This window comes from Zootoca vivipara, chromosome 5 (assembly GCF_963506605.1).
Source record: "Zootoca vivipara chromosome 5, rZooViv1.1, whole genome shotgun sequence".
Classification (NCBI taxonomy): domain Eukaryota; kingdom Metazoa; phylum Chordata; class Lepidosauria; order Squamata; family Lacertidae; genus Zootoca; species Zootoca vivipara.
The window spans coordinates 63987393-64014545 of record NC_083280.1 but is presented as its reverse complement, the minus strand read 5'-3'; the positions used below and the strand labels follow the sequence as shown (position 1 = coordinate 64014545).

Sequence of the window (27153 nt, the reverse complement as noted above, 5' to 3'; positions counted from 1 at the left end):
GAACCCACATGAGTGAATAAATATTGGTGTGCTTTTTAAAACAGCAACTACATCTCCTTCCAGGAGTATCTGAATCAATAATTGGGCTTTCCGTTCAGGTTTTATAAATGAGAAACAATAATAATATGCATATCATCTTAGGGAGCAGATACAAGCATTGATGAGGGAGAAAAATCTTCTGAGAAGACCAAAGAGGCAGCAGCAACACGTGTATTCGGTGCAAGCACTCCTATAATCTCTTGCAACTTTGACAGTAAGTTCATGTGAAATTCCTTATTTGAGATTGTATATTTCTTTAAGGTGCTGCAAGACTTTTTGTTCTGGCTGCATGACTAGTTTTCTAAAGGCCTTACCCTTTTCATCATCTGATGCAGCTTTCTCTGTGTGATCAAAATATTAATAACTATTTTTGCCTCCCCATGGATCTCTCGCCTTAACCACAACCTGTAACAAACCTTGGCTACAAAATGTGGTTAAGAAGCAGATACCTTAACCATGATTTTGGTGGCACAGTAGGCTAAACCAGTGATTCTCAGACACCTTCTCCCTATGGACCACTTGAAAATTGCTGAGGGTCTCTTGGCGAACCACTTCATGATTTTTTTCCTGTGTGGTAGCAATTGCAATGCGCTGTCCTAGGTGCTGGATGACTTTTAATTCTACTGCTTCTTTAATTTCTTATATGTTGTATTTCAATGCAATACTATTCGAATTCCATTGAACAGATGAAAAACAATGCAGTATATAGGAAATTAAAGGATGTATTGCATACGTCACCTCGCATCTTCAACCACTTGAACAAAGCTTGTGGACCACTAAAATCAGGCGGGGTGGGGTGGGGGAATGGCCATGGAAAGCACACCAAGTCAAGTGATGGGAAGAAGCAGGGATCAGGGCCCGGCCCTAAGGCAAGGCTGGGTGGTGCCCGTGAAAGCCGCGCTACGCCCTCCAGACAGCCGCGTGCTCGGAAACAGTGGGGGGGGCGCGCGCCGGAGGGATAGTTCGCACCACGGCGCCAGGCAAGGATGCTGAAGTTTAGAGCTGAACAGGTGAAGTTGCTATTTCATTTACAGCCTTCTGATTTAGCTGATTTCCTCCCCCCTTTTTAGGAGTCTACAGTTACCACCTTCGATGTTATATCTATCAAGCAAGAAATCTAATAGCTTTGGATAAAGACAGCTTTTCAGGTACTTAGGCTGGAGGTGGGGATCTATTAAATCCAAAGGACACATTTGTCTGCCAAAGCAAGTGCATTCTTTTTTTCCTGCAGCAGTAAGATTGAAATGTTCAAGGCTTTGGGAGTTTATCTTGATTTTTTTTTCATGTCCACTCCCCAGTCCCATTTTTTCTCCCTTAACCCTCTGAAAACCTGTCTCTTCTAAGAATGCATTTAACGCCTTTTCTTGTTAGCGACCAAAAAAAGTTAAATGAAATTAGATCCCTTGTTAAGTGGTCAGTGAGGATGGCCTCCATCTAACATTTGACATTGCTCTGGGCACTGGGTAATAACAATTTTTACAGGAAGTGCTAATACCCATAATCAGGTATCTTCTTCAGAGGCCCTGATGGTTTAAAAGTCTTTCTAATAGGAGGCCTAGAGCTCTTTAATCATTCACCTCTGCTTCTTAATAAGGCCATAAATAAGCATGTTTTAAACTCATGTCAAATCTGTGTGTTCAGTTTGTGGGATGTACTGTTTAAGTTGCAGGTGGAATGACTCTATTGTTCATGTGTCTTAGGTGTTGTGCCTTAGACGCAAAGGTATTAAAGGTATTAAAGAATGGTTACCATGCACAAGAGTAATTTTAAATTGGATTGTCTATCATATCTATAGCAGGGGTTGGCAGACACCCGGCTTGTCAGATCAACTTTTGTTTGTCAATTATGGAAGAGAGAGAGAATGGGAATTTAAAAGTCAGTCTTTAAAAATGGATCACTATACCCTATCTGTTCTCCTGTGGTTTTTTAGATCCGTATGCTCATGTTTCATTCCTTCACCGAAGCAAAACAACCGAAACCATCAAGTCAACATTGAACCCAACATGGGATCAAACTGTCATATTTGATGAAATTGAAATCTCTGGAGATCCCTACACTGTAGAACAAAACCCTCCTCATGTAGTTGTTGAACTCTTTGATAGTGACCAAGTGGTAGGTGGCAGCTTTTTCTTCCAGATTTCCCCTTGATTACATAACAGGTGGGTACAAATTCACCATTTTGGATTCGTCCATTTTTGCAGGGCAAAGATGAGTTCCTTGGAAGAACCTCTTGCTGTCCTATGATCAAGCTCAATCCAGATATTGACATCAGTCCAAAACTTCTCTGGTATCCAGTTATGAATGGGGGCAAGGCTTGTGGAGATGTGCTTTTAGCAGCTGAGCTTTTGCTGAGTGAAAAGGTAACAGAAAACAAATATATTGATTTCAGACCTAAAACCACCTTGACAAGATGATTGCTATGTATGACTTAGGCTTTATATACATTAAGAAACCCTTTTCTTTGTATCTTTGAGCAGGGTGGAATCAACCTTCCAATTCTTCCTTCCAAAAAAGCATCAAACCTTTATATGGTGCCACAAGGAATCAGACCCGTGGTTCAACGGACTGTTATTGAGGTATTGTTGTTGTTACTTGAAAATGGACAATGATGCACAGGGCCATGTGCCTAATAAGATTCACAATAATTCATAGATACCGGTACCTGCATGTATAAGGTGCTAGCCATGCCAAAACGTGAGATATTCATAAGGCTGTGTGCTGTTTTGGATCAAGAAGCATTAAAGTGTTCACAATGTTTTTGGGTATAAGGCTTTATTTGTGCAAGCTTCTACCCCAGGTTGATGGCAACAGATAAAGGTCTGTTCATGGTAAACTGTCACCAGATGTGTAGCCAATGGAATGCTTGAGAAGTGAGTTGGGAAGTTCCTTGTCCAAATGTAATCAAAGTCATGAAATAAAAAAAATTCCTTCAGTAGCACCTTAAAGACCAACTAAGTTTTTATTTTGGTATGAGCTTTCGTGTGCATGCACACTTCTTCAGATACAGTGAAATGGAAGTTTCCAGGCACTTATGTAGAGAAGGGGTGGGGAGGGGTGGGGATGGGGAGGGGGGATCACTCAGAAGGGTGGTGGAAATGGGTGATTGACTGACTGATAGCTGTTGATGACCGCAAACGACTGCAAATGGTTTTGCATGAAAAAGCAAGGGTGGAGATGGCTGAAGATCGCTTATCATGTATAATGAGATAAGAACCCGATATCTCTGTTCAAACCAGGTCCCTCCATGGTTTTGAGCTTGGTGATAAGTTGCAATTCAGCAACTTCTCTTTCCAGTCTATTTCTGAAATTCAGAAATAGACTGGAAAGAATTTCAGAAATAGACTGGAAAGAGAAGTTGCTGAATTGCAACTTATCACCAAGCTCAAAACCATGGAGGGACCTGGTTTGAACAGAGATATCGGGTTCTTATCTCATTATACATGATAAGCGATCTTCAGCCATCTCCACCCTTGCTTTTTCATGCAAAACCATTTGCAGTCGTTTGCGGTCATCAACAGCTATCAGTCAGTCAATCACCCATTTCCACCACCCTTCTGAGTGATCCCCCCTCCCCATCCCCACCCCTCCCCACCCCTTCTCTACATAAGTGCCTGGAAACTTCCATTTCACTGTATCTGAAGAAGTGTGCATGCACACGAAAGCTCATACCAAAATAAAAACTTAGTTGGTCTTTAAGGTGCTACTGAAGGAATTTTTTTTATTTTACTTCGATCCAGACCAACACGGCTACCTACCTGTAACCAAAGTCATGAACTTAGCCTTCGGTTATCAAATGTCTCTCAGCCCTGCATATGTGATGTGGGTATGACAGTACCAGCTTATCTTACAGGGCTGCAATGAGATCCCATGAGTGATGGACTCCGAGTGCTTACAAAAAGTGTTGCATAAATGCTCACATTTATACAATGTATTTGAATTAATAAACAATGTAGTCTTACCAATGTGGGTCCTCTACTTCCTTGAACCCAGCTCCAGCACACTGTTCATTATACAAATGGGAGGGGATGAGTTCTGTCCCCCATTTCATCACATTGGACAGGTGTTTGCTCTATATGGTGGTCACAAGCAGACGTGACAATATGCCATAAAGTATGGCTTGTTTAAGCACTGTATGCACCAAGCTCTGTGTAAGTGCATGCAGCTGAGAACATTCCCAGTGATATAAATCTGTAACTTAATTCATGGTTTAAATGCGTGACAAAAAATGGAGATTTAATCATTGAACTGTTTTGAGGTGGTGCTCATGACCGCTTCTCATGTTTCTTAGTGTGTTCCCAGGTCTGATAAGGTTGGAGACCCTTGCAACAGAGCATGCTTTCCTTTAGCAATGTTGACGGTGTTTGCTTTGTTTTTTGTTTGAAACAGATCCTTGCCTGGGGACTGCGCAACATGAAAAGCTACCAAATGGCTTCTGTTACTTCCCCTAGTCTCATTGTAGAGTGTGGAGGTGAAATGATAGAATCTGTTGTGATTAAAAACCTGAAGAAGACACCAAATTTTCCTGGATCTGTTCTCTGCATGACAGTGGTATGGTGCTGAATTCTCTTTTATTGAAGATCTGTAGCACACTTGTGCTACTGGTAAAGGGGGGGAATTTGAATTAGTATGCTCATATTAGAGCAATAGCAGTGGATGTCGGGTGGCCTGAGGCGTTTCGGCACCTGAGGCTAAACAGCCCGCTGTCCTCCCCACGATGGGAGTGCAAATTCCATATGGAGTCTTCCCTGATGGACGGAGGGTGGGGAGAGAGTCTTTCTGAATCCCCCCTCCTGCCTGCCAGTGAGCCTTTGAATCCGTTCCTTCAGGATAAGCTGGTGCAAAACCCTGCCACACCACCAGGCGGGGAAGATCTTCCCCCCAGACCCGGCAGCAAAGCTGCATGGCGGAACACATCCCCTCTTGCTCTCAGGCTTTTCCGCCAGTCCCTCTCTGTCCCTAGAGGCCAGGGAAACCAGTGGCAGAACGAGGTGACAACCTCGTGAAGGGGGGCAGCTCTGATTGAGTAAATGAACCCACCCTGGAAATTGCCTTTGAGGTAATTTAAATACTGTATATTCCTGTGTATAAGACTACTTTTTAACCCAGAAAATCTTCTCAAAAGTCGGGGGTCGTCTTATACGCCGGGTCGTATTTCTTATACGGCGAGTATATCCCAAACTCTATAATTTAACTGGAAATGTTGGGGTTCGTCTTATACACCCAGTCGTCTTATACGCCGGAATATACGGTATTTCTAGAGAGTCCTGTGTGCAGCAAAGCACTGTGGAAAGCCGTTGTTGCACATGGATGGCCATGCGCAGTGGCACTGACATTAGATGTGGATGTATATTTGCATGCCCATCCAGGGAAGGGCTGTGTAAGAGGGTGGGAAACTCACATAGCACAGATAGCACTTGCATGCCCTTGCAAGTGCATTCATGCCTACTGCAAGAATGCTGTACATTTTGCCCAATGGATTTCCCATCCGTTCTTGATTACATACAACAGCATAAACTCACAAACTGGCTGTTAGTTGCTCCCAAGCTAGATTCAAGGTTATACAATGGATGTATAGAGATCTCTCTTGTGGGTGCCTTCAAGTAAAAAATAAATAAATGAAACTATTCCATTATCCAGTCCTGGCGCCCAGCTGAAAGGGAAGCACTCAGGGGTAGAGTTTGCACAGAAATAAGTTTTGGGTGTGAGAAAGCTTAGCATCCCCATCCATGCATCCCTTTTGTTCTTAAAGTTGGCCCACCCACATCCCGCTTTGGTAAAGACAACATTTAAGAGTTGCAAAAACCGGGACAGGTTGTGCAGCTCATTCAAAAGCAAAGGGATCCTGTGAAGTGTGTCTTTGTATTTGTTTTAAGTTAAGGAACTGTGTTCTGTTTTTGTTTTGTTTTAAACTAGTCGCTGCCCAAAGAGGAAATGTACACGCCATCACTAGTTATTAAAGTGATAGACCACAGGCAATTTGGCCGTAAACCTATCGTGGGACAATGTACCATTGGGGCACTGGAGCGTTTTCGCTGTGATCCTTATGCGACGAAAGCCGACATTGCACCACAGATGAAAGGTAGAGCTCCCATTATAATGACATTTTTATTCTCGGATGTAGTTCTTGTAACAATCAACACAATTTGCGGGAAACATTGCATGTTTGCGATCTCTTGAAGTAAATGTACACCAACTTTTCTGTAGCTCCCATTCATTTGTGAAGCTTGTAGAGGCAACTTTTCCCATGGATGTTAGACTGACTGGCAGTACCGCTTTTGAAGAACCAGTATTCACTAGGGATGCTTGAGGAAATCGTTATTTGTGAATTTTGATACAAATTGACTGTACCAATATCTTCTGGACTGGTGTGGGGACCTGAATGCAGTTTTCCTTTGGTTTTTTATACTGCTTCAGATTTTGTGGTGCAGTTCTCTGCATGTTGGGGGATGCATTTAGAAATGGGTACTTTGAGGGAATACATGTTTTGAGAGAAAATATGTATTTAAACAAGTTATTGTGTGGATTTTTTAAAAAAATGTAGATTAACGTGGAAACAGGAAAGGATATACTTACGAATGTACACATGCCAAACTGTCACAGTCTTGAAACAAAACTGATTAAGTCCATCCCTAGTATTCACACATAATGACAGAAAGTTCAGAAAGCAGCAAAGATATGGAATTAATAGTTTTCAGCTCCCTGATGGAAAGCAAACGGAGGTTGGCTCAAACCTAAGCCAGTTACATTCCCACTGAAACCAACAGGGCTGAAGTTAGTCATTACTTTTTTTATATATATATATACATTAATTTCAGTGAGACCTCCGTATGACTAACAGTTGGATCCAACCCGGGTTGTATCCAATTAAGTTGTCACAGTGGTGCAGTAGAACTTCTCCTCCCCCTCCCAGAACAGATTTTTTTTTGGGGGGGGGGATTACATTGTACATATGGAATAACCTTGTTGGCTACATGGGCATAACAACTGCCCCCCAATCAAGGAAATAAATAAAAATACTTAACTAACTGACCAATTGCGTTACAGATAACTTGGTTCTGCCCCCCCCCAACATAAAGCCTGCCCCCTAACATAAAGCCTGACTTTCTAGGCAAGATTTTCTCCCAAAGTGGCATACAATAAAATCCACACCAAAGTACAGGAATATTTTTGTGTGTACATGTTTGTTTGAGCTCTAGGCAGCTGACAATATGGTGCAGACTCTAGACCTTTCTAGAAAAAGAGAGATAGCAACTGGAAAAATAAATGCTAGAATTGTGACTAAGAAAGAGTTTACAGGTGTGATTTTTTTTACCATGAGTTGCTTATCATTATGGAATGTTTGATTTGCAGTCACTCTTCTGTCAGCTGCACCTCGACGAGATGTGATCATTGAAGTGGAAGACACACAACCTTTACTAGCGGCGCAGGTAATCTCCTTAATTTGCAGAATCAGTTCTTTCCATTATTGTGGTTAGTTCATTGGCTTTTCAGCCCACAACTTCAGCAGACACAAACCTAACCAGGCAAAGTGTCTGTAAAAGTTGGCAGGAGCTCTGGGAATACAATGTAGAAGTATATGTTATGGCATATACTTTGCTATTTCTCCAGTCTTACTATTTTATTTATCTGTGTAAATGAAAACCTCTTACTTGTATATGTTCACGCTGGTTGTGACTTGTTTGCCAGCAGCTTTAAAACATATTTGCTGTTCAAAATTATTCAGTGAATAAATTGATGAATAATGATTGAACTCTTATCCTGTTCACTGGCAATCCTTGAGGTTCAAAATCTGAAATATTAATTAGATTTGGTTGAATTTAGAGAGCCCATATAGCATTTTCATGCAGTGCTGTTAAACAAAACACCTGTCAGTCGCATGGCCTACCTGTTATTTCCTCAATTACATGGCAAGATGAATGGTTCAACTTAGATGCATGTAGTGCACATTTGCATTTAGCAAGTTCAAAGTAATTTTGAACATCAATGCTCCTATATTATTTGCTGTAAACTGAGTATTGCCAGTTAACTAATATGCAAGATTGTTCATCAATGGCAAATATGAGTCCAAATGCTAATGCTTAATGCATTTTTTAGCTTGTGTGCTAACACATGATGAATATATTTGAAGTTCATCATTTAATACAAAAGCTTTAAAATTGTGATTTATCTGTTTCTGTGTAATTGCAGGTTGTTTAAAACCATGTTTGTCTTGCTTTCAGAAGCCCCTTCTGCCTCTTGACTGCCATTTCATTTAGCCTTTGATGTAGTGTAGCTGCCCTTTAATTGTACCATATGGAGAGAGCCAATTAGATGAGCAAACATTGTGTTATTGTAAACACACACTGAGTGATGATAAAGTAAACCACAGAGGTCCATCTCCTTGCAGATAATAACATATGTTCGTTGTATCATTCAGTCTTCCTGTTCGACTGTAATAATTAGAGGTCATCATTCACTAACCACTATCAAGAAAGATTGGGGAAAGGAAGGACTGTAGGGTTGTATACTGCCTGTGGCTTGTAATATTTTACTTGATAACTTCACATTTTACCTAGAGGTTGTATGATTACACCTATGAATGAAAAGAAAGAAGTGGTGTGCTCAGGTCCTGAAGAAATCAATGTAGCAATTTTAATAAAATTAATAGATCAATAAAATATGGACTTCAATTATTTGAGATATTTTAAAGGTAAGACAAAATAAAGGCTACTTGGGGAAGCAAACATTAAAAGAGAGCATGCAGTTAAGAGACTAGAATAACAGATGTAGAACTTTGCTAAACTACATTCCAATTTCTAGTGTTTAAGCAGTATGTCAACAGCACTCGGCAAAATGGCTTCTCCAACAACAGTGCATGTATGTATGTATGTATGAAGAAAACGCATGCGCACTATTCGCCTGGGGCTTTAGGTACTTTGGTTCACTGCACTTTCATTCCTCTTTTGAATCTTCTGCAGGGAGGTTTTGGAGAAAACCAAGTTTCAGGTTTTAAAGCAGAATGATTACTTAGAAAATAGATTTCCACTCACATTTGCAGAGCAGTATTTCCATTTGGAACTGGAAAGCTTGCATTCACATTGGGTGCGGATTTGGATGTTGACGATAAGATGAAATCATTTACAAATAAAACATAATAAAAATATTTTGTAAAAGTTATGTTGGATATTGAAGGAAAATTCTTATCTTTACATGCAGTAGATCACGGGTCGGCAACCTAAGGCCCATGGGACAGTAGTGGCCCACGGGGCTCTTCTATCTGGCCCATGGCGGCCCCTGCTGCCCCTGTCACCTGCTCTTACTGGCGTGGTGCAGCGCAGCGCAGCGTGGGGACCAACTTCTGGGTTGATGGTGTGTGGACTGGCCCATCGTCCGGTAGCTTGCCGACCCCTGCAGTAGACGATTCTGATCTTTACATGGATGTTTTCTCCAAAATCTCAAACTGATTGGTTTTGGGGACACAATGAGTGTTCATGGGCTCTACTGTAATCAGTGGCATTCACAGTTAGATATTGTAATTGCAGTTTGTTGTGGGAATTTGTTTTACAGACTTATACAGAATCATCAAGTTTATATTTTCAAACTATCAGGACAGAAGTGGTGGTGGTAGCTGTAGAAAGTGCAGCAAGAAAATAATGGATATTTTGCGTGTGTTTTTCCTCTCTTTCATTAGAATGCCAATCGAAATAATAATTTTCACAGTACTTTCTGTTTCGAGCTCTAAAGGAGGGTTGGGTGATCTGGGACCCTCCAGATGTTGCTGAATCTCAACTCCTATCATCCCTCATCATTGGCCATGCTGGCTTGGGCTGATGGAAGTTGGAATCCAACAACATTTGGAGATGACAAGTTTTCTATTCCAGAAAAAAACAGTCCCCCCCCCAATATAGAATAATTCATAGAACTACAACTTTCAACAGCCAAATGGTCAGAGCTTTACCAGGTGCTGAGGACACAATATTGTGTGGAAAGTTATTTATTGCACAAAGACTGGCTTTCACATCATGGTGAACTAATAAAATAAAACATATATTAAGGATGCAACCCCAAAATAAGACCGATCAAATTCACTGGAACTTACTTTTCAACAGACATGTATAAGGTGGTTCTATAAAGTGCTTAGATATTTATTTATTTATTTATTTATTTATTTATTTATTTATTAACTTTCTCTCTTTACCACCCTCCCAAAGGAGCCCTGTGATAAAACAATGCAATTAAAAATAATGTAAGCCTATCTAAAGTGCGGATTTGGAATCACATGGCGTATGACTGCAATCTTCATAAAACTGAAAATAAAATGGAATTCTTACTTAACACATCCTAGTCAACTTTTAGAGGGATGCGGGTGGCGCTGTGGTCTAAACCACAGAGCCTAGGGCTTGCCGATCAGAAGGTCGGTGGTTTGAATCCCCGCGATGGGGTCCCAGCTCCTGCCAACCTAGCAGTTCGAAAGCATGTCAAAGTGCAAGTAGATAAATACCGTAGGTACCGCTCCGGCGGGAAGGTAAAAAGCGTTTCCGTACACTGCTCTGGTTCGCCAGAAGCGGCTTTGTCATACTGGCCACATGACCCGGAAGCTGTTTGCGGACAAACACCAGCTCCCTTGGCCTATAGAGCGAGATGAGCGCTGCAACCCCAGAGTCGTCCGCTACTGGACCTTTACTAGTCACCTTTTAACAGTAACAGATCACCAGTGCAGTTTTAATTCAGCTACTTGGGAGATTCTGGAACTGTCAGGCTGATAATCAGGTTGAACCCTTGTGGTAGTTCCCTTATATGCTTTATTTTCCAACTGTATCAAATTGCTGCATTAATTTTCTGGAGTATCAATTTGTTGGATTAACAGGTCTGTTCATTATGAAATGGACAAATTACCCTAATAAATACTTGGTCAATATGCAGAGACACAAATAAAAAAAATATACCGTATATTCCGGCGTATAAGATGGCTTTTTAACCCCGAAAATCGTCTCAAAATTCGGGGGTCGTCTTATACGCCGGGTACTGTAAACCGGAGACTTGCCGAGCAGCGAGGGGACTCACCAAGCAGCGCCAAAAATCGCCCATATCCAAAATGTCCGCAGCGCCAGAAATCGTTTCTGCGGCTGCGAAGACGCGATTCCGGCGCCGCTCGGCAAGTCCCCGCTGCACCAGAAATCACAAGCATATAAAATATAGAGAATACCCCAAACTCTATATTTTAACTTGAAAATTAGGGGGTCGTCTTACACGCCCAGTCGCCTTATACACCGGCATATACGGTATTGCCTGCACATTTAATATATTCATTAAACACCCACAATTTATTCTATTCAGTGTATAGAACTGGAAAAAAATATTGGTTGAATTTTAACTATTCTGCTTTGGTTTTTCCTTCCCCATCCCTTTGGATGTGCCTTCCTGAACAGCTCACAGAAAAGGTAATGAAATCTATCCTGATTTTGGTTATGTAAACTATTCCCTTTCTACTTATTAATAAGTCTCACCATGTTCTAAAATATGTGATAATACAGCACACAATAACTTTACATTGTTAAAGTTAAGCAGCCTCAACCTGGTCAGTGGCGGCTGCATGAGTTTAAGTTTCTTGAAGGAAGAATACAGTCGTACCTTGGTTTTCGAATAGCCTAATTCTCAAACGTTTTGGCTCCTGAAAGATTGAAACCTGGAAGTGACTGTTCCGGTTTTCGAACATTCTTTCGGAAGCCGAATGTCCGCCGGGGCTTACACAGTTTCCGATTGGCTGCAGGAGCTTCCTGCAGCCAATCAGAAGCCACGCTTTGGTTTTTGAACGCTTTGGAAGTCAAACAAACTTCTGGAATGCATTCTGTTCAACTTCCAAGGTACGACTGTATTAATAAAGGGGTGCAGCTACATACAGCTTTGCCCACCCATTTCTTCTGAAAAAGCAGCTCTGAAAGGAGGTCCTATCGGAGGAAAAGTTCCACATTCCTCATTGTATTTATTTTAATGATATATCCGCAAGAAAACCAATGAAGCTCCATTGAAATGAACAGATATAACAAAGCAATAGCAATTGGCTGGGTGCACCTTTGTCACTTCAGTTTTCTGCTCTGCATTTCGGAGTAAATCTTTAGCTTCTTACATATTCTGCCCTGTACAAGTTGCATGGAAAGCAGGTTGAGTGTCACCAGCACCCAAATTTAGGGTCAGGGAACTGCAAATGTGCGGAGCGCTCCCGACACCTTGCCATAGATGTGCCAATGTGAATCTTAACCACTGGAGGCCTTTTGTGCCCCTCAGGTCACCCAGAGCCAAGCCTGCCAGTTTAGTGTGCCTACTCTGAAGAGATCTGCTGGGAAGATCCCTTGCTGGGATTGTGGGGGAAGCGGTTCTATGCCAGGAAATGGCATCTCATACAAGAGAGTTTTCTGTCATCTGGCAACATTCCAGAGGCTTTGTTAGATCTAGAGCCATTCTCGGTCTTGCAACCTTTTGCTACAGGCACCGTATGATCTGCGAATCTCTCTTGGCCACATCATAGACTTTTGGGCCTTTTAAACAGAATGTCTTCTGGTGAGGTCTACAGCACACATTTCCAGCTTAAGGTGCCCCTTCCTCTGCTTGCTGTCACTGGTTAAGGCTTGGCCCCTGCTATACATGTGTGCTGCCTAGCTTCCACACCTAAGGGCTAGATCTGAGGTGGGGAGCCTTTGGGGTACCTCCAGGTATTGCCAGACTCCTAAATCAGCAGATAGGGCTGATGAAAGTTGCATTTCAGCAACATTTAGAGGGCCACAGGGTCCCCATCCATGATGGCTAGAATCATCCTAGAATTTCAGTTTGTTGTTACTTCCACCTTTAATCTCCCGTTTTTATATAGGAGGAAGAAATCGTCGACTGGTGGAGCAAGTTTTATGCTTCAATAGGAGATACTGAGAAATGTGGGCAATATATTGCAAAGGGATACGATACACTAAAGGTATTTGTTTTGAGTGCATTGTTGTTGTTTAAAGAGGTCACCAACTTTAAAAAATAAGCAGACTTTAGTTCAATATACTGGTTTCGGTTGAACTTGCCACCCTCGATTTTTTAAAACTTGAGGCATTTTGCTTTTTTATTTTTGTACAAGGGGTTGTGAAATAGGTCCCAGGGGAAAAACTCCAAAGTTACCTTGAGAGAGGCATATTCTATTGCATGATCACTGCACATTTTGCATGAGTGCTATGGGGAAATGACAAGGTCACGCCACCAAATAACAGATTGCTGCTTACTGTATTATTATCCCAGGCAATCTAAAGTTCTTTCACATGCACCATGAATTATATATACACTCAGACAGTCACCTTCTTTAAAACTTAGGGATGTTTTGCAAAGTTGTGCATTTGTTGAAGCATGCCACTTGTTTGTTTCTAATGCTTTTTTTAAAAAAATTTACTTAACTTTTGTTTCAAGGTGTACAGGAGCGAACTGGAGAATGTCCCCGATTTTAGGGGTTTAACAGATTTTTGTGATACTTTCAAGCTGCATCGTGGCAGGTCTGAAGAAAATGATGACCCTAGTGTTGTGGGAGAATTTAAGGTAAAACACGCACACCTTAAATTACATTATTAGGCAGAAAACCAAGCTTAAGTATTGTTCTGCATAGCACTCCATTCCTGAGACAGAACAAATATGTAATAACCAAGTAAAAAAGGCTTGTTTTTGTTTGGACTTACTTTTCAATTTTGTTTACCTTCTTAGGGCTCTTTTAGGATCTATGCATTACCAGATGACCCTAATGTACCACCTCCTCCTCGGCAGTTCCGTGAGCTTCCAGATAGCGGGCCTCAAGAGTGTATCGTTCGGATTTATATAGTCCGAGGCTTAGAACTCCAGCCTAAGGATAACAATGGACTGGTGAGTTAACATTTACAGATGAGCATTACGATTAGACCACTATTGTCTACAACAGGGATGTCCAACTCCCCCCAAGAGACTGCGATCTACTCACAGAATAAAAAAATGGCAGTGATCTACCCCTGGGGGGGGAGGGGCTTCAGGTCAAACTTGTTGAGGTTTTTTAGGGAGGAAAGTCCCGTTTTGGAGAGGAAAATGTGCCGAAATTTATTAAAGGGGAAAGGGGAAAAGTCGCTCACCAAGAGATCGCTAAGGGAACAATCTGCCTTCGTAGAAAATGTGGCATGTATTAATTATCAATCCTACAGTGCACATGAATTAACAATACCCTTGTTTCCAAACAGTGTGATCCTTATATTAAAATCACCTTGGGCAAAAAAGTGGTGGAAGACAGAGATCATTATGTTCCCAACACTATTAATCCAATTTTTGGCAGGTAACCTTTAAGACTTCCTCCTTCTGTATTATTAGAATGGCTCTAATCCTCTCATAGAATAATTATGCCTTGTCATAGCCTTGATTTTGTTTCAAGAAATCATTATTTCACCTTACTCTTACTTATGGGGAAAAAAGTTGGGGGAATGGGGAAAGAGTGTGACACACTCTTCTTCTGGTTTTCTGTTACGGGAGGATCCTGAATGGGATGAGAACACAATGAGGGATGGACTAGAACACTCACCTCAATTTACAGAAGAAAAAAATGCTCCCATTTAAAAATGCTTATATAGTCTACTGATAGTACTAAAGCAAACAGACCGCAGGTGTTAATAACCTGGAATTGTATACAATTTTTTAAAAGGGGGGATTTTGGAAGAAGATGGAGAGTTTAATCCTTATGCTAATGATATGTTAATGTCCTCAGAATATGATGAATTAAAGTGTATCTATAATTTAGAAATAAGCATTTTTCTAGTACTCATTTGCTGTTTGGTTTGTTTCTATTAGCCAATTATCTTTATCAGCCCACAGGTCCATAGTGACCCTTGCAGGGAGTTTAACTAGTAATTCCAGTTGCAGTGGCTTACTGGTTTATGAACAATGTGATCATATTTGTTGTGAGTGTCGCTAATGTTTTCAGGGTGGTTAGTTTTCAGAATTTCAAACATGCCAAATATTTCTGTGTTTAGAATGTATGAACTGAGTTGCTTCTTGCCTCAAGACAAGGATCTGAAAATTTCTGTTTATGACTTTGATATGCTGACTCGAGATGAAAAAGTTGGTGAAACCATCATTGATTTGGAAAACAGATTTCTCTCCCGCTTTGGATCTCAATGTGGAATACCACAGCAGTACTGTGTGTAAGTTGCTCACTGCTATAGCTATTAAAAACATGGAAAACCTAAACCCATGATTAAATGTCTCCCTGTGAAAACAACATTCCTTAGAAGCCGTTATCTTGGCTGGACTAAATGCCTCATATTTACTGCATTTTCACAGACTGTGATAGGATATGCTATGGCTTTCCTAATTAAAGCATTGTCTACACTGAACTTACCTCAGTTCAGAATCCTGTATATATGCCAATGTGCCCCTGAAGCTCCTGCACATGTGAGCTGTTAAATGAGGCAGCTTCATAAGTAAAAAGGATTCATATCAAAGACTGCTGCTTTCATTGCAGGAAATGGGAAGCCCTTGTGAGCTAGTGCCAAATAATATTTTACAGCTTCAGTGTGTATAAGAAACCATGGGGGAAGCTTCTTTCATGTGGGCACTTCAAGTGTGTGTGTGTTTGGCTTCATTCAGACATAACATTAAACCATGGTTTCAGGAATGAGCATAGTGTCCACCCAGACTCATATACCGTACTTCATTCTTTTCCTCCAGCATGGCTAGAAAGAAATTAGAAGCTCCACTTCCATTTTAGACGCGGGTGGCACTGTGGGTTAAACCACAGAGCCTAGGGCTTGCCGATCAGAAGGCCAGCGGTTCGAATCCCCGCAACAGGGTGAGCCCCCGTTGCTCGGTCCCAGCTCCTGCCCACCTAGCAGTTCGAAAGCACGTCAAAGTGCAAGTAGATTAATAGGGAAGGTAAACGGCGTTTCCGTGTGCTGCTTTGGTTCGCCAGAAGCGGCTTTGTCATGCTGGCCACATGACCTGGAAGCTGTACGCCAGCTCCCTCGGCCAATAAAGCGAGATGAGCGCCGCAACCCCAGTGTCGGTCACAACTGGACCTAATGGTCAGGGGTCCCTTTACCTAGTGTTTCCTCCAAACCATAAAATGTGGTTAATCTTCACTATGCTTAGTGAAAACAGCCAGCTTCATCAACTATGATTTGAAGCTGACTGAGCATAGTTTGTCCAAGCTTGAAACAGGTGATTGGCAATGAAGGGAGAATCACTTGGGCTCAGAAGAAGGCTAAACTAGTTCTCATAGGCTCCAAAATAGCCTAACATATTTTAGTTTCGCAAAATACCCTATTGTGGAGCCTAATTCCCGTGTTTTAAATTCAACATAATTCCATCCACTCGTTCATCATATTGAGGAATATGGCAAAGCGTTACTAAGAAATGATGTGCCTGTATCCAAGAGGCATGCTGCCTATCTATCCTGAAATTTACTCTTAATTCCTACAAAAGCTCAGGTATCAATACATGGAGAGACCAACTGAAGCCAACACAACTCTTGCAAAATTTAGCCAGGGTTAAAGGCTATTCTCCCCCAGTCCTTTCTGAAAACGGGAGGAGGATTAGATATGGAGGAAGAGAATACACTTTGGAAGAATTTGGTGAGTTTTCTCCTTGTTGAGTTTCACTGATTTGTGTTTGTGCTGTCCCCACTGTGTTTTCCTTGCGCATTTATATTATAGAATTGAAACTGCATTGTCAATTGTAGCCAGTAGTTTTGACGTGGAAAACCAGATCAGCATGCGGAACTGGGGATTTCCAATTGTTCGTTATAGGAAAGTGAAAGAGATGCAGTGCATGATTGAGTGGAAATTTGCCTTTCCATAGCTAGCAGTGAAAACCCCATGTGCTCATAGATCTAGCAGGCTGTTCTTGGTCCACAATAAATCCATTGAATGGTTGTATATATTTATACAAACGTGGATACTTGCTAATTTCAGTACTTGGCTGTGAATGCCTACTGATTTACATTTTTCTTTCTTTACTTCAGAGGCCAACAAAAACCTGCATGAACACCTTGGGCCTAGTGAAGAACGGCTCGCCCTTTACATTCTCAGAACTCAGGGCTTGGTGCCTGAGCATGTAGAGACAAGAACTTTGTGCAGTACCTTCCAGCCAAACATCTCACAAGTACTATACATTTATTTATTGTTGCATTTATATCCCACTTTTCTTTCAAGGAGCTCATCTCTACATCAGTTATATCCACCAAGACCCCTGGTGATTGGCTTGGCACCACATACCTGATGTAGATACAGTGCTCTTTTCTGGGGGGATGCGGGGGTACGCATACCCCTAAACATTTTGTGAATCTAACTTTGGCCTAATTGAGGGGCAGTATTTCAATATGAGTAGGAAAATGACAGTACCCCTAAACATTTTTTTTAGAAAACAAAGCACTGTGTAGATATGGGGATGCGGGTGGCACTGTGGGTTAAACCACAGAGACTAGGGCTTCCCGATCAGAAGGTTGGCAGTTCGAATCCCCACCACGGGGTGAGCTCCCGTTGCTCGGTCCCAGCTCCTGCCTACCTAGCAGTTCGAAAGCACACCAAAGTGCAAGTAGATAAATAGGTACCGCTACAGCGGGAATGTAAACAGCGTTTCTGTGTGTTGCTCTGGTTCGCCAGAAGCGGCTTTGTCATGCTGGCCACATGACCTGGAAGCTGTATGCTGGCTCCCTCAGCCAATAACGCGAGATGAGCGCCGCAACCCCAGAGTCGGTCACAACTGGACCTAATGGTCAGGGGTCCCTTTACCTTATTTCAATATGAGTAGGGAAATGACAGTACCCCTAAACATTTTTTTAGAAAAAAGCACTGTGTAGATATGTATCCACTGGGACCTCTAGCTGTATGCAATCCACCCCACCCCCCACCCCCCCAAAAAAATACCACACACAACTAGAGCTGGATGAGGATTTTTTCATCTTTATCGTATTTTGTCATTTGGGGGCAGGGTGAGCTTCTGGTTTTCGCCCTGCATGTTAAGCATTGTTTGTTTGTTTTGTCATTATATGAAGTAGTATGAGAAAGCTGTTTCATGGGGCACTGCAGTATTCTGTTCTCGATGTTCTGGTAAAGACCTGTAATTTTTCATGGCACCTCAAGCGCTGTATTGGCTGTGGCAAGGGCTTGGGCATTCCAAGTGAAACTTCTGACATCTTCACCTTGAAAGGTCTCATGTGTTTCAACCAGGGCCGTCTTAAGTGTATCTGGCGCCGTGGTGCGAATATCCCTCTGGTGCCCCCCCGCCCCGTTTCGCAGCACGGCTGTCTGGTGGGCACTGCATGCAGCGCGGCGCCCCCTGGCGCCCCCTTGCTTTAGAGCTGGCCCTGGTTTCAACCATGTGTTGCCATGTGACATGGTAGGCATGTGTAAGAGTGGAGGTTTAGCAGAATCAAGCCCAAGGCATGTGCAATAAGTTGCATGGTTCTTTGGATTCAGGCCATGATATCAAATTGGAATATTGATAATGCCATATAACAGGGATATATATCTGACACGACTGCCTTACTTGATACAGGGGAAGCTTCAAATGTGGGTGGATGTTTTTCCCAAAAGCATGGGTCCACCCGGCCCTCCTTTCAACATCACTCCTCGCAAGGCTAAGAAGTAAGTAAATAAGGATTAAAGTAGGTGGCATGCTTTTTTGGAACTTCCATGTTGACTCTTTAACTGCGGTGATGATTATGAGCACAGTGTTTGCATTTACTTCATATTCTGTTCCAGTCCTTTCCACTACTAGGATACAAATGTGTTCTTCATACTCCACAACAGGGATCTCAAACCAAGTGCCCTCCAAATGTTGTGGACTACAAGTTTAACCATTCCTGACCATTGGCCATGCTGGCTGGTGATGATGGGAACTGTAGTCCAAAACATCAGGAACGAACCATATTGGCTCCCTCTGATCTGCTGGATATAAACCTAAGAGCAAATCCTGTATTACAGGTATGAACTGCGGGTAATTGTGTGGAACACAAAGGATGTCATCCTGGATGAAAAAAGCATCACAGGGGAAGAGATGAGTGATATCTACGTGAAAGGGTAAGAGACCCATATCCCAGATCTTGTTAATAAAGAACACAACTGTAAGATAATTTTAAAGGTCTGGTTCTCATTAAGAGTACCACTGCATTGAGCTTTGCCTGCAAAAGTTTCCAGGTTCAATCCAGGTTCAGCAGCTCAAGGAGGGAAAAACCTGTGTCTGGAAGCATGAAGAGCCACTGCCTGTCAGAGAAGACGGAGCTGAGCTAGATGGACCTTTGCTCTGACTTGGTACAAGGCAGCTGCCTGTGATGTAATTAATGGAAGAAAGAATTAATTAAAGGCTGGAATGTTGTCCTCAGGCACCAAAATGTCTTGAGCTGGCCCTGTCAAATGACTTCTTTGTTATCTTGGGTGTAGGAAGTTTAATGGGGACATCGGGACCGATTACAGGCAATATACCTAACTGGCAGAACTGGCCACATTACACTGAGATTAGTGGAGCTATTTGGGATGAAATCAGACAGTAGAGTGCCAGGGTCTCTGTTTCAGTTCTGGTGTTTTGCAACGTAAACATTACAGCTCCGAAGCTGTGGTGAAGTGTTGCTGCATTGTGCAAAGCCATCAGTCCTATTCACTGTGCACAGCTAAATGTCATTGTTTCTTTCAGATGGATGCCTGGCCATGAAGAAAATAAGCAGAAAACAGATGTGCATTACAGGTCCCTAGACGGGGAAGGGAACTTCAACTGGAGATTTATTTTTCCTTTTGAGTATTTTCCAGCTGAGCAGCACTGTACAGTTTCAAAAAAGGTGATTCTTCTCTGATTATGTGAAAAATAAAAATTAAGCTTGGCCATTCACAGCCAAAAGCCTTGCGCCAGGACACTGAGTTGTGTGTAGATTTTTCCCGAAGCTTTAAAAATAAATAAAAACGGCACAGCAAACTGCAGCCTCCACAGCCACATGTTATGGTAGATATGTTTGGGATGGAAGGAAAGTTCTTTCCCCTCCTTTGTTTTTTTTCTGCTCAGATTTGCTGTTTCCCTGCCCAGATGCTTTTCCATCCATAGAGGAAAAGACACAGGGTAGAAAAGTAGCAGAGTATAAGAACATGATTTTGAGACGGAAATGATCAGAGTAGAAAGAGTTAAGAAGCCATTCCCACTTACTGTTCTTCCACTGAAACTTTCAGCCTCCCACATCTGATTTTCATTTAGAAAAAAAATCAGCCTTGATATTGGAATAACTGTTACAGGTGTCTGTAATGTCATATCTAGGTGGGTGTAGCCATTCACTGTCATTCATGATGATGTCAGGTGTCTGACTCATCCAAGTTGGCCTGCGGGGGGGGGGGATAGTAAGTAGCAAATGAGCACCGAGCAGGATTTCACTCTTCGGTCATTAGGTGATGTTGAGCATGCTGCTGTGGCTGCATAGTGCTGTTCCTTGTAGGAAACTGTTGAGTGTGGCCAATGCAGAATTTAACTCCGTCCATCATCTGAGATCACCTGCCCAAACATTAGCTGATTGATAGGTAGATGTGGTTTGGCTTTAGACACACACATTTCTCCTGTAGCCACAACTCTGTTTGTGGAAAGGCTGCTAACAGAGAGGTGGAAATAGGAGCAGTGGGAGGAAGGTTGGGGCACTGCAGCAGGCATGAAAAGTACAATTTCTTTTTACTGGTTTTGTTCTCCTTAGGAACACTTTTGGAGCCTTGACAATACAGAATTCAGAATTCCACCCAAGCTGCTTATTCAAATATGGGACAATGATAAGTTTTCCTTGGATGACTATCTCGGTATGCCCTTTAAAGTATAATTTGGGTTGGGTGGGGAGTTTTGCAAAGGCGGAGATTTTTTGTCAAGTTTTCATTTGGAGAGAAACAAAGTGTGTGACCAGATTCTCCCCCTTCTGTCTTTTCCTATAGGTTTTGTTGAACTTGATTTACACAATGCAATTGTGCCAGCAAAGTCTCCAGAAAAGTGCTCTTTGGACATGATTCCAGAATACAAGCCAACTAACTCTCTCAAGACCCCTAAGATTGCTTCACTCTTTGAACAGAAATCCATGAGAGGATGGTGGCCATGCTATGCAGAAAAAGATGGCTCCCGTGTTTTGGCTGTACGTCCCCGTTAATACGCATAAATAGTTACATCATTAGTTGCCAGGGTTTCATTTTGCCTCTAAATCTCTTATAACTCCCTCCCTCTCCAGCACTTCTTCACCTCCCTTAAATATCATGAGCAAGATGTCATAATAGCATAACTCAGCCTTCCTCAAACTGGTGACCTGCAGATGTGATCATCATCAGAGCTGGGGCTAATGGGAGCTTTTGTCAAAAACATCTGGAGGGCACCAGGTTGGAAGAGGCTGGAATAACTTACCCTTAACCTGCCCCAGATGTGCACAACAAGACCCAGTGATTGCAGGCAGGACCAATTGACATGAATAGCCCATCTCCCATTGATTTTAATGCATTCATAATATTTTCTGATTCAAGAGCTGTGATCTACTGTATATCTCCATGCATGGGGCCCCCCATTTTATATGGCTTGAAAATATAATTAGTGTTTTGTGGCATATAAACCCAGTTATTCTATGTACACAAATTTCCAATTTTGTTTCTTAAAACTTAATACGAAGCATTAAGAATCTAGCCCACTCTGTAATTCTTCTTCTTCATCTGTAATGCCTGACACTGGAGGTCTGTTTTACTTTCATTGTGAAATCCTTGATGGTATTTTCATTTACTTGAAGGGTAAAATTGAGATGACTCTGGAAATCCTTGGTGAAAAAGACATTGATGAACGGCCAGCTGGTAAAGGCAGAGATGAACCTAATATGAACCCCAAATTAGAGCAACCAAAGTAAGATACTTTCCTATATTTGAATTCAATATTCTTTAACCTTGAGTATCCAGATGTTGTTGGATTACAACCCCCAGCATCCCCGACCATTGGCTATGCTAGCTGGGGATGATGGAAGTTGTAGGGATGGGAGATGAATGAATGCTATGCCAAATCTAGACCCCTGTGCCATACATCTGAAGCACCCTTATTCCACTTTAAAAGTCATGGCTTCCCCCAAGAATCCTGGGAACTACAGTTTATTAATGGTGTTGAGAGTTAGGAGACCTCTCAGAGAACTACAGTTTCCAGCACCCTTAACAAACTACAATTCATGGGGGAAGCCACAACTGTTAAAAGTGATATAAAGTGTTTTACAGTAAATGTATCGTGTGGGTGTGACCTTAGTCAGGCTTAATGTAAACCCATTGAAATAAATGATTTTATTCTAGGCATGACTAAGTTGGGATCCAACACAGTGTTTTCAAGAAATAACAGACTGTAACATGAATTAAATGTTCATGATTCGCACAAATCAACTATTTTAAAACATTTAGCATCAACAATATACTGGATGCTTTATAGAACCTATCCATGATATATGGGCCCTCCTCTCTGCAGCACATAATCAAAATTCTGAACTATCTGGTCTTTCGTTTTATAAATATGAGACATTATATGTTAGACTTTACTAAGTTTCCATATAATGTAACTTACATACCTAAGCAGCAAACACCATGTGCCTGTTTTCATTTAAAACCCACTCACTCGGCTGATTTCCCAGTAAGGAGTCATGTAAAAGCCTATGGCAACATGTAAGGCAACTTGGCATTCAGATTTCATATTGGGATTCGGCTCCCTAGTTCTTGAATTGTTTGAACTTTCTTAGAGCAGAGTAGGCAATGGAAGTCATGTAGGAACCATTACAACTGTGTGACATCAGAGCACAGCTGGTAGTGGCATCAAGAGTATGGTTACCAGATTTTTTTCAATGAATCCAGGGGCACTTTTTTTTTTGAAGCTGAGTAGCAACAGGAAGTCAGTAGTGGGGATGGTGAGGCAAAAGACCCTGGGCCCAAGCACACATGCAAAATTTCTGGCAAAAGGGCTGGCAAAATTTCAAAGGCACCATGCAGCTAGGAAAATGCTGGATGGGAGAAACCCAGTTTTTTTCCCCCAACTCAATATTTGGAATAGCAGGCTCAGCTCCATAAAAGTGAATAGATTGAAGACTCCTCACCTGAAGACTCCTACCCTGCATACAAGAAGATACGGGCAGTAGAAATGTGAAATTACAGCAAATTAGCTCAAGCTGGCTAAATATTCTAAAATGTCTTGCTTTTTGTCTTTGTATGAGATACTATAAGCGCGATCAACTATGATGGGGTAGCCAATATGATACCCTCCAGATATTGCTGGACTATAACTCCCATGATCCCTGACTATTGCTGGCAGGGATTGATGGGAATTGTGGTCCAAATTGTTCAGAGGGTACCAGGTTGGCAATCTTTGTCTTAACACAAAATCGAGAACACAGCCCATTGGCAATAAATGTGCTAGTTACTTGGTACCCTGTGTCCTTGCTAAGGTAACCAACTTTTGTTGTTGTTGTTCCAAAATATAGCCGACCAGATACATCTTTCCTTTGGTTCACAAATCCATGCAAGACAATGAAATTCATTGTGTGGCGTAGATTTAAGTGGGTCTTCCTTGGCATCCTCCTCCTCCTGATTGTGATCTTGTTTGTAGCAATTCTTCTGTACTCACTGCCGGTAAGCATTTAAAAATGTGTAATAGTGTTTTTTGCTTGTGACATTGTGTCTACCTGTTATAGTCTTATATTCAGGATACAAGCCTGATGCTCCTGTCCAGGGAGCAGTGCATGAATTACTATCATTGGAAAGGGAAGGAGCAGTGCATGAATTACTATCATTGGAAAGGGAAGGGAATGAAATAAATAAATTGCCTGTCATTTCCCTTTTATATCTTCGGAGGGTTTATCTCTGAAGATAACTTGGAACAAGATGTAATGCAGATGGAGCAGCTAGCTCCTTTGTTGCTTGAGGCCACTAACTAGAGTTACTCCAGTTCTCAAAGCTCTGCCAATACATTTCCCAGCCAAATCCAAATTTTACAGATGATGCATCTGGGCAGGATGATCCTTAGCATCCCAGCATTAGAATGGTACATTTTGCTGGGAAACAAGGGCAGACATCAATACAATGTGGTTTTATTGTTACCTGCCCAGAGATCTGTGGGTGTGGGACAGGATATAAAGAGCCTAAATTAAATTAAAAGTATGTTGAACTGAGTTTTAGCAAAACACTCTTAAACTAAAATGTGGTGTGTGTTTAAATTCAGAATGCACTTTGATCACTTTTCCTTCTCTTTTTTTCTTTCTTTCTTTTTTCTTTTTTGTAGAACTACCTGTCAATGAAGATTGTGAATCCATTTCCATCGGGTTAAGGAAGATCCTTTTCTATAAAATGTTACATTCCAGTAAGGTTTTCAAACCTCCACCTTTGGACCAAACATAACCACCTGGTAATCCTATACATATCTACTCAAAAGCAAGCCCCACTGAATTCAGTGGGACTTACTCCCTGTATAGGGTTGCAGCATAAATCAAGCTGCTTGTGTTTTTAACCAGGAAGAGGGTCATTACTAAGAATTGAACTGTTATGTATGATGTATTGCGTGGTGCCAACTGTAAAATACTATGCTACAGTTCAGCATTTTGACTACAACAGTTCATTTTCTCATTTTGTTATCATCTTTGTTTTAAAAAATACTTTCCAAAAACATTATTCCAGAAAGCCTTCTCTTTCTCTCTTCTTTTTAAAGACGCACTCTATTTAAAGTATTTTTTTATATCATGAGCACTTTGAAATCCTGCCTCTTGATTTATAGAAAAAGCAGGCACTACTTACATTTTTAGAAATGAAAAAACAACAACAACCAGTGCAATAAAAATTGTTCACCAGCTGTGTGAACCTCATGTTTTTAATAGGTCATATTTACAGCACTAAGCTGCCATTCTCTGTGGTTCAACTTTATGAACAAAGCGATGAAATAAAGCAATATAAACTCGTGATATATCATTGTGATTATTATGGTTATTTCTGATTTCAATTATGTGTTCACGACAGCAAAAATCAGATGTCAAGGCAGTGGTAGTATCATAATTACAGTCCTGTGCAGTTGGATACCCATAATCCCACTGAAATGAGTGAATGGGGTGGATGAGGATCCTATATACAGTATAGGCTAAGCTGCTACAGCAAGCCAGGGGGTTGAGCATTGGTAGGCAAACTAAGGCCCAGGGGCCAGATCTGGCCCAATCACCTTCTAAATCCGGTCCGCGGACAGTCCAGGAATCAGCGTGTTTTTACATGAGTAGAATGTGCCCTTTTATTTAAAATGCATCTCTGGGTTATTTGTGGGGCATAGGAATTCATTCTTTTCTTTTTTTCAAAATATAGTCCGGCCCCCCACAAGGTCAGAGGGACAGTGGACCGGCCCCCTGCTGAAAAAGTTTGCTGACCCCTGGGGTTGAGGGTACACCATCCAATCACCTTGGTTTCCCATTACATTTGTACCTGGGGTGTGGTTTGTTGCTCCCTAAGGAACCACAACTGCTAGCCAGTTAAGTGTATATAGCATTGCTGCCTTAAACATCTTGCAAGTCCATCTCTGTAACTTATATGTGTGAAAGACAGAACTTTCATGACCGCCAGTATCTAGTACAATCTTTTAAAACAGAGCAAGTCCACAAACGCAGCTGAGAGTAATCAAATCTTGTTTAACCAAGATGGTGTTCAATGGTGAACCAGGCCCCCCCCATGGGCGTACCCAGGATCAAAGCTAGGGGGGCACACCAGCCACACCCCCAGCCACCCGATTGGCTAGCTGGCAATGACGTGGCCAGGATCCCCCCAGGAGGCATGGTCAACGTCCACGCCCCCCAGAGGAAAGGGGGCCGTTTGTAAGACAGCACACGGAGCCACCCACACTTGCACTCCTGCCTCGCCCGCTCCTTTAATGGAAGCGGTGACTAAAACCAGGCAGCAGCAGCGAAGCTGCCTCCGTTGAAGGAAACCTGGACCTGGACCTGGGCTAACTTCAGCCCACACTCCTTCAAGTCACAGCGAGCACAGCACAGAAAGTGCTGCCCACAATGCTCCGCAAATGAGGTGCTGTGGAGCATTGTGGGGCAGCACTTTCTGTGCTGTGCTCACTGTGACTTGAAGGAGTGTGGGCTGAAGTTAGCCCAGGTCCAGGTTTTTTTAAACAGAGGCAGCTTTGCTGCCGCTGCTGCCATTTTGCTTCAGCCAAGCAGGCTGAGGCGGAGCACCGCAGGCAGCGTCCCTGCCTGTCCTCTCCAGCTGCCCTGCTTCTAGGGGGGGCAGCTGCCCCCACCTGCCCCATTCTGGGTACACCCATGGCCCCCCCCCTGAAATTGCCCAATTCATCCTCAGTTGTCACTAACGAAATAAAGAAAATGCTTTAGTCAGGGCACCCCTATTGTAGGGCACCCTAAACTGTAGTTTTAACATATGTTTATACTTATATGTGAAGTGTGGTTATGAGCAAACATTTAGGATTCTGCAATTTGGCTTTATTTCCCGTTGGAGCCCAGCTTGCCCTGTCACTACCAATAAGAATATGGCAGCCATAGATGTTACGAGGTTCTCTCTGCCATTGCTATGAGTCATGACTGGGGAGACCTTGCGTCTGTGTAAAAAGATGTGTAGATTTCAGTCAGTTTGCACCTTTTTGTGGGTAAATGATAATCAGCTAAATTTTTTCTGAGGTAAGCTGGTGGGTATAATTTCAGGAAATCATTTCCATAATGTGGAGTCTTATGTGCCAACGTGGAACGGTTGTGCTGTCAAGATATAATAGCCTTTTATTTGGGATTGGAAAGAACCGACTTGAGAGGCATGACCTGAACATGACAGCTCAGAGCTGGAACTAATCACAATCCGCATAGATTGTCACTTCAGTATTGAACTTGTAATACTCTGGCAGCAACCAGCAACTTGTGTCAATGCAAGTTTGATCACTCCTGATTTAAGACCTTTCAGTCGGTGACACAAATTTAACAGAGGATGGAAAACACAGAAGAGTTGCTTTCCATCCAAAGGCTAAAATACTATTAAAGAGAGATTTTTTCAGCACCATTCTGGGGAAAACAATAATGAAAACGGAACCTGGGCAATCCTTCACACTTGGAGTGTGAAGGTGACAAGGAGATTTTTTTTAGAACTGGCTCACAGCCCTAAAAGC

At 42.1% G+C, this 27153-nt stretch overlaps 1 protein-coding gene across 3 annotated transcripts in view; it reads left to right on the top strand.

Moving 5' to 3' along the window:
• MYOF (myoferlin) overlaps positions 1 to 25267 on the top strand; it is a 76063-nt gene extending 50796 nt beyond the window's left edge. For 2 of the 3 annotated variants that reach the window (XM_035137402.2, XM_035137401.2), the window contains 24 exons: positions 142 to 253; positions 1110 to 1187; positions 1970 to 2151; positions 2241 to 2399; positions 2517 to 2615; positions 4426 to 4587; positions 5953 to 6118; positions 7390 to 7466; positions 11448 to 11459; positions 12884 to 12982; positions 13456 to 13581; positions 13744 to 13899; positions 14244 to 14335; positions 15027 to 15197; positions 16477 to 16625; positions 17015 to 17154; positions 18550 to 18638; positions 18978 to 19073; positions 19684 to 19825; positions 20717 to 20816; positions 20946 to 21139; positions 21776 to 21885; positions 23489 to 23636; positions 24286 to 25265. In XM_035137402.2, coding sequence (XP_034993293.2) covers positions 142 to 253; positions 1110 to 1187; positions 1970 to 2151; positions 2241 to 2399; positions 2517 to 2615; positions 4426 to 4587; positions 5953 to 6118; positions 7390 to 7466; positions 11448 to 11459; positions 12884 to 12982; positions 13456 to 13581; positions 13744 to 13899; positions 14244 to 14335; positions 15027 to 15197; positions 16477 to 16625; positions 17015 to 17154; positions 18550 to 18638; positions 18978 to 19073; positions 19684 to 19825; positions 20717 to 20816; positions 20946 to 21139; positions 21776 to 21885; positions 23489 to 23636; positions 24286 to 24330 — 2904 coding nt within the window. In that variant the 3' untranslated portion in view covers positions 24331 to 25265. Of the gene's footprint in view, positions 1 to 141; positions 254 to 1109; positions 1188 to 1969; positions 2152 to 2240; positions 2400 to 2516; positions 2616 to 4425; positions 4588 to 5952; positions 6119 to 7389; positions 7467 to 11447; positions 11460 to 12883; positions 12983 to 13455; positions 13582 to 13743; positions 13900 to 14243; positions 14336 to 15026; positions 15198 to 16476; positions 16626 to 17014; positions 17155 to 18549; positions 18639 to 18977; positions 19074 to 19683; positions 19826 to 20716; positions 20817 to 20945; positions 21140 to 21775; positions 21886 to 23488; positions 23637 to 24285 lie in introns of all 3 variants that reach the window. The other variant, XM_035137404.2, reaches the window with a different exon arrangement.
• Positions 25268 to 27153: the final 1886 nt, after the last annotated feature.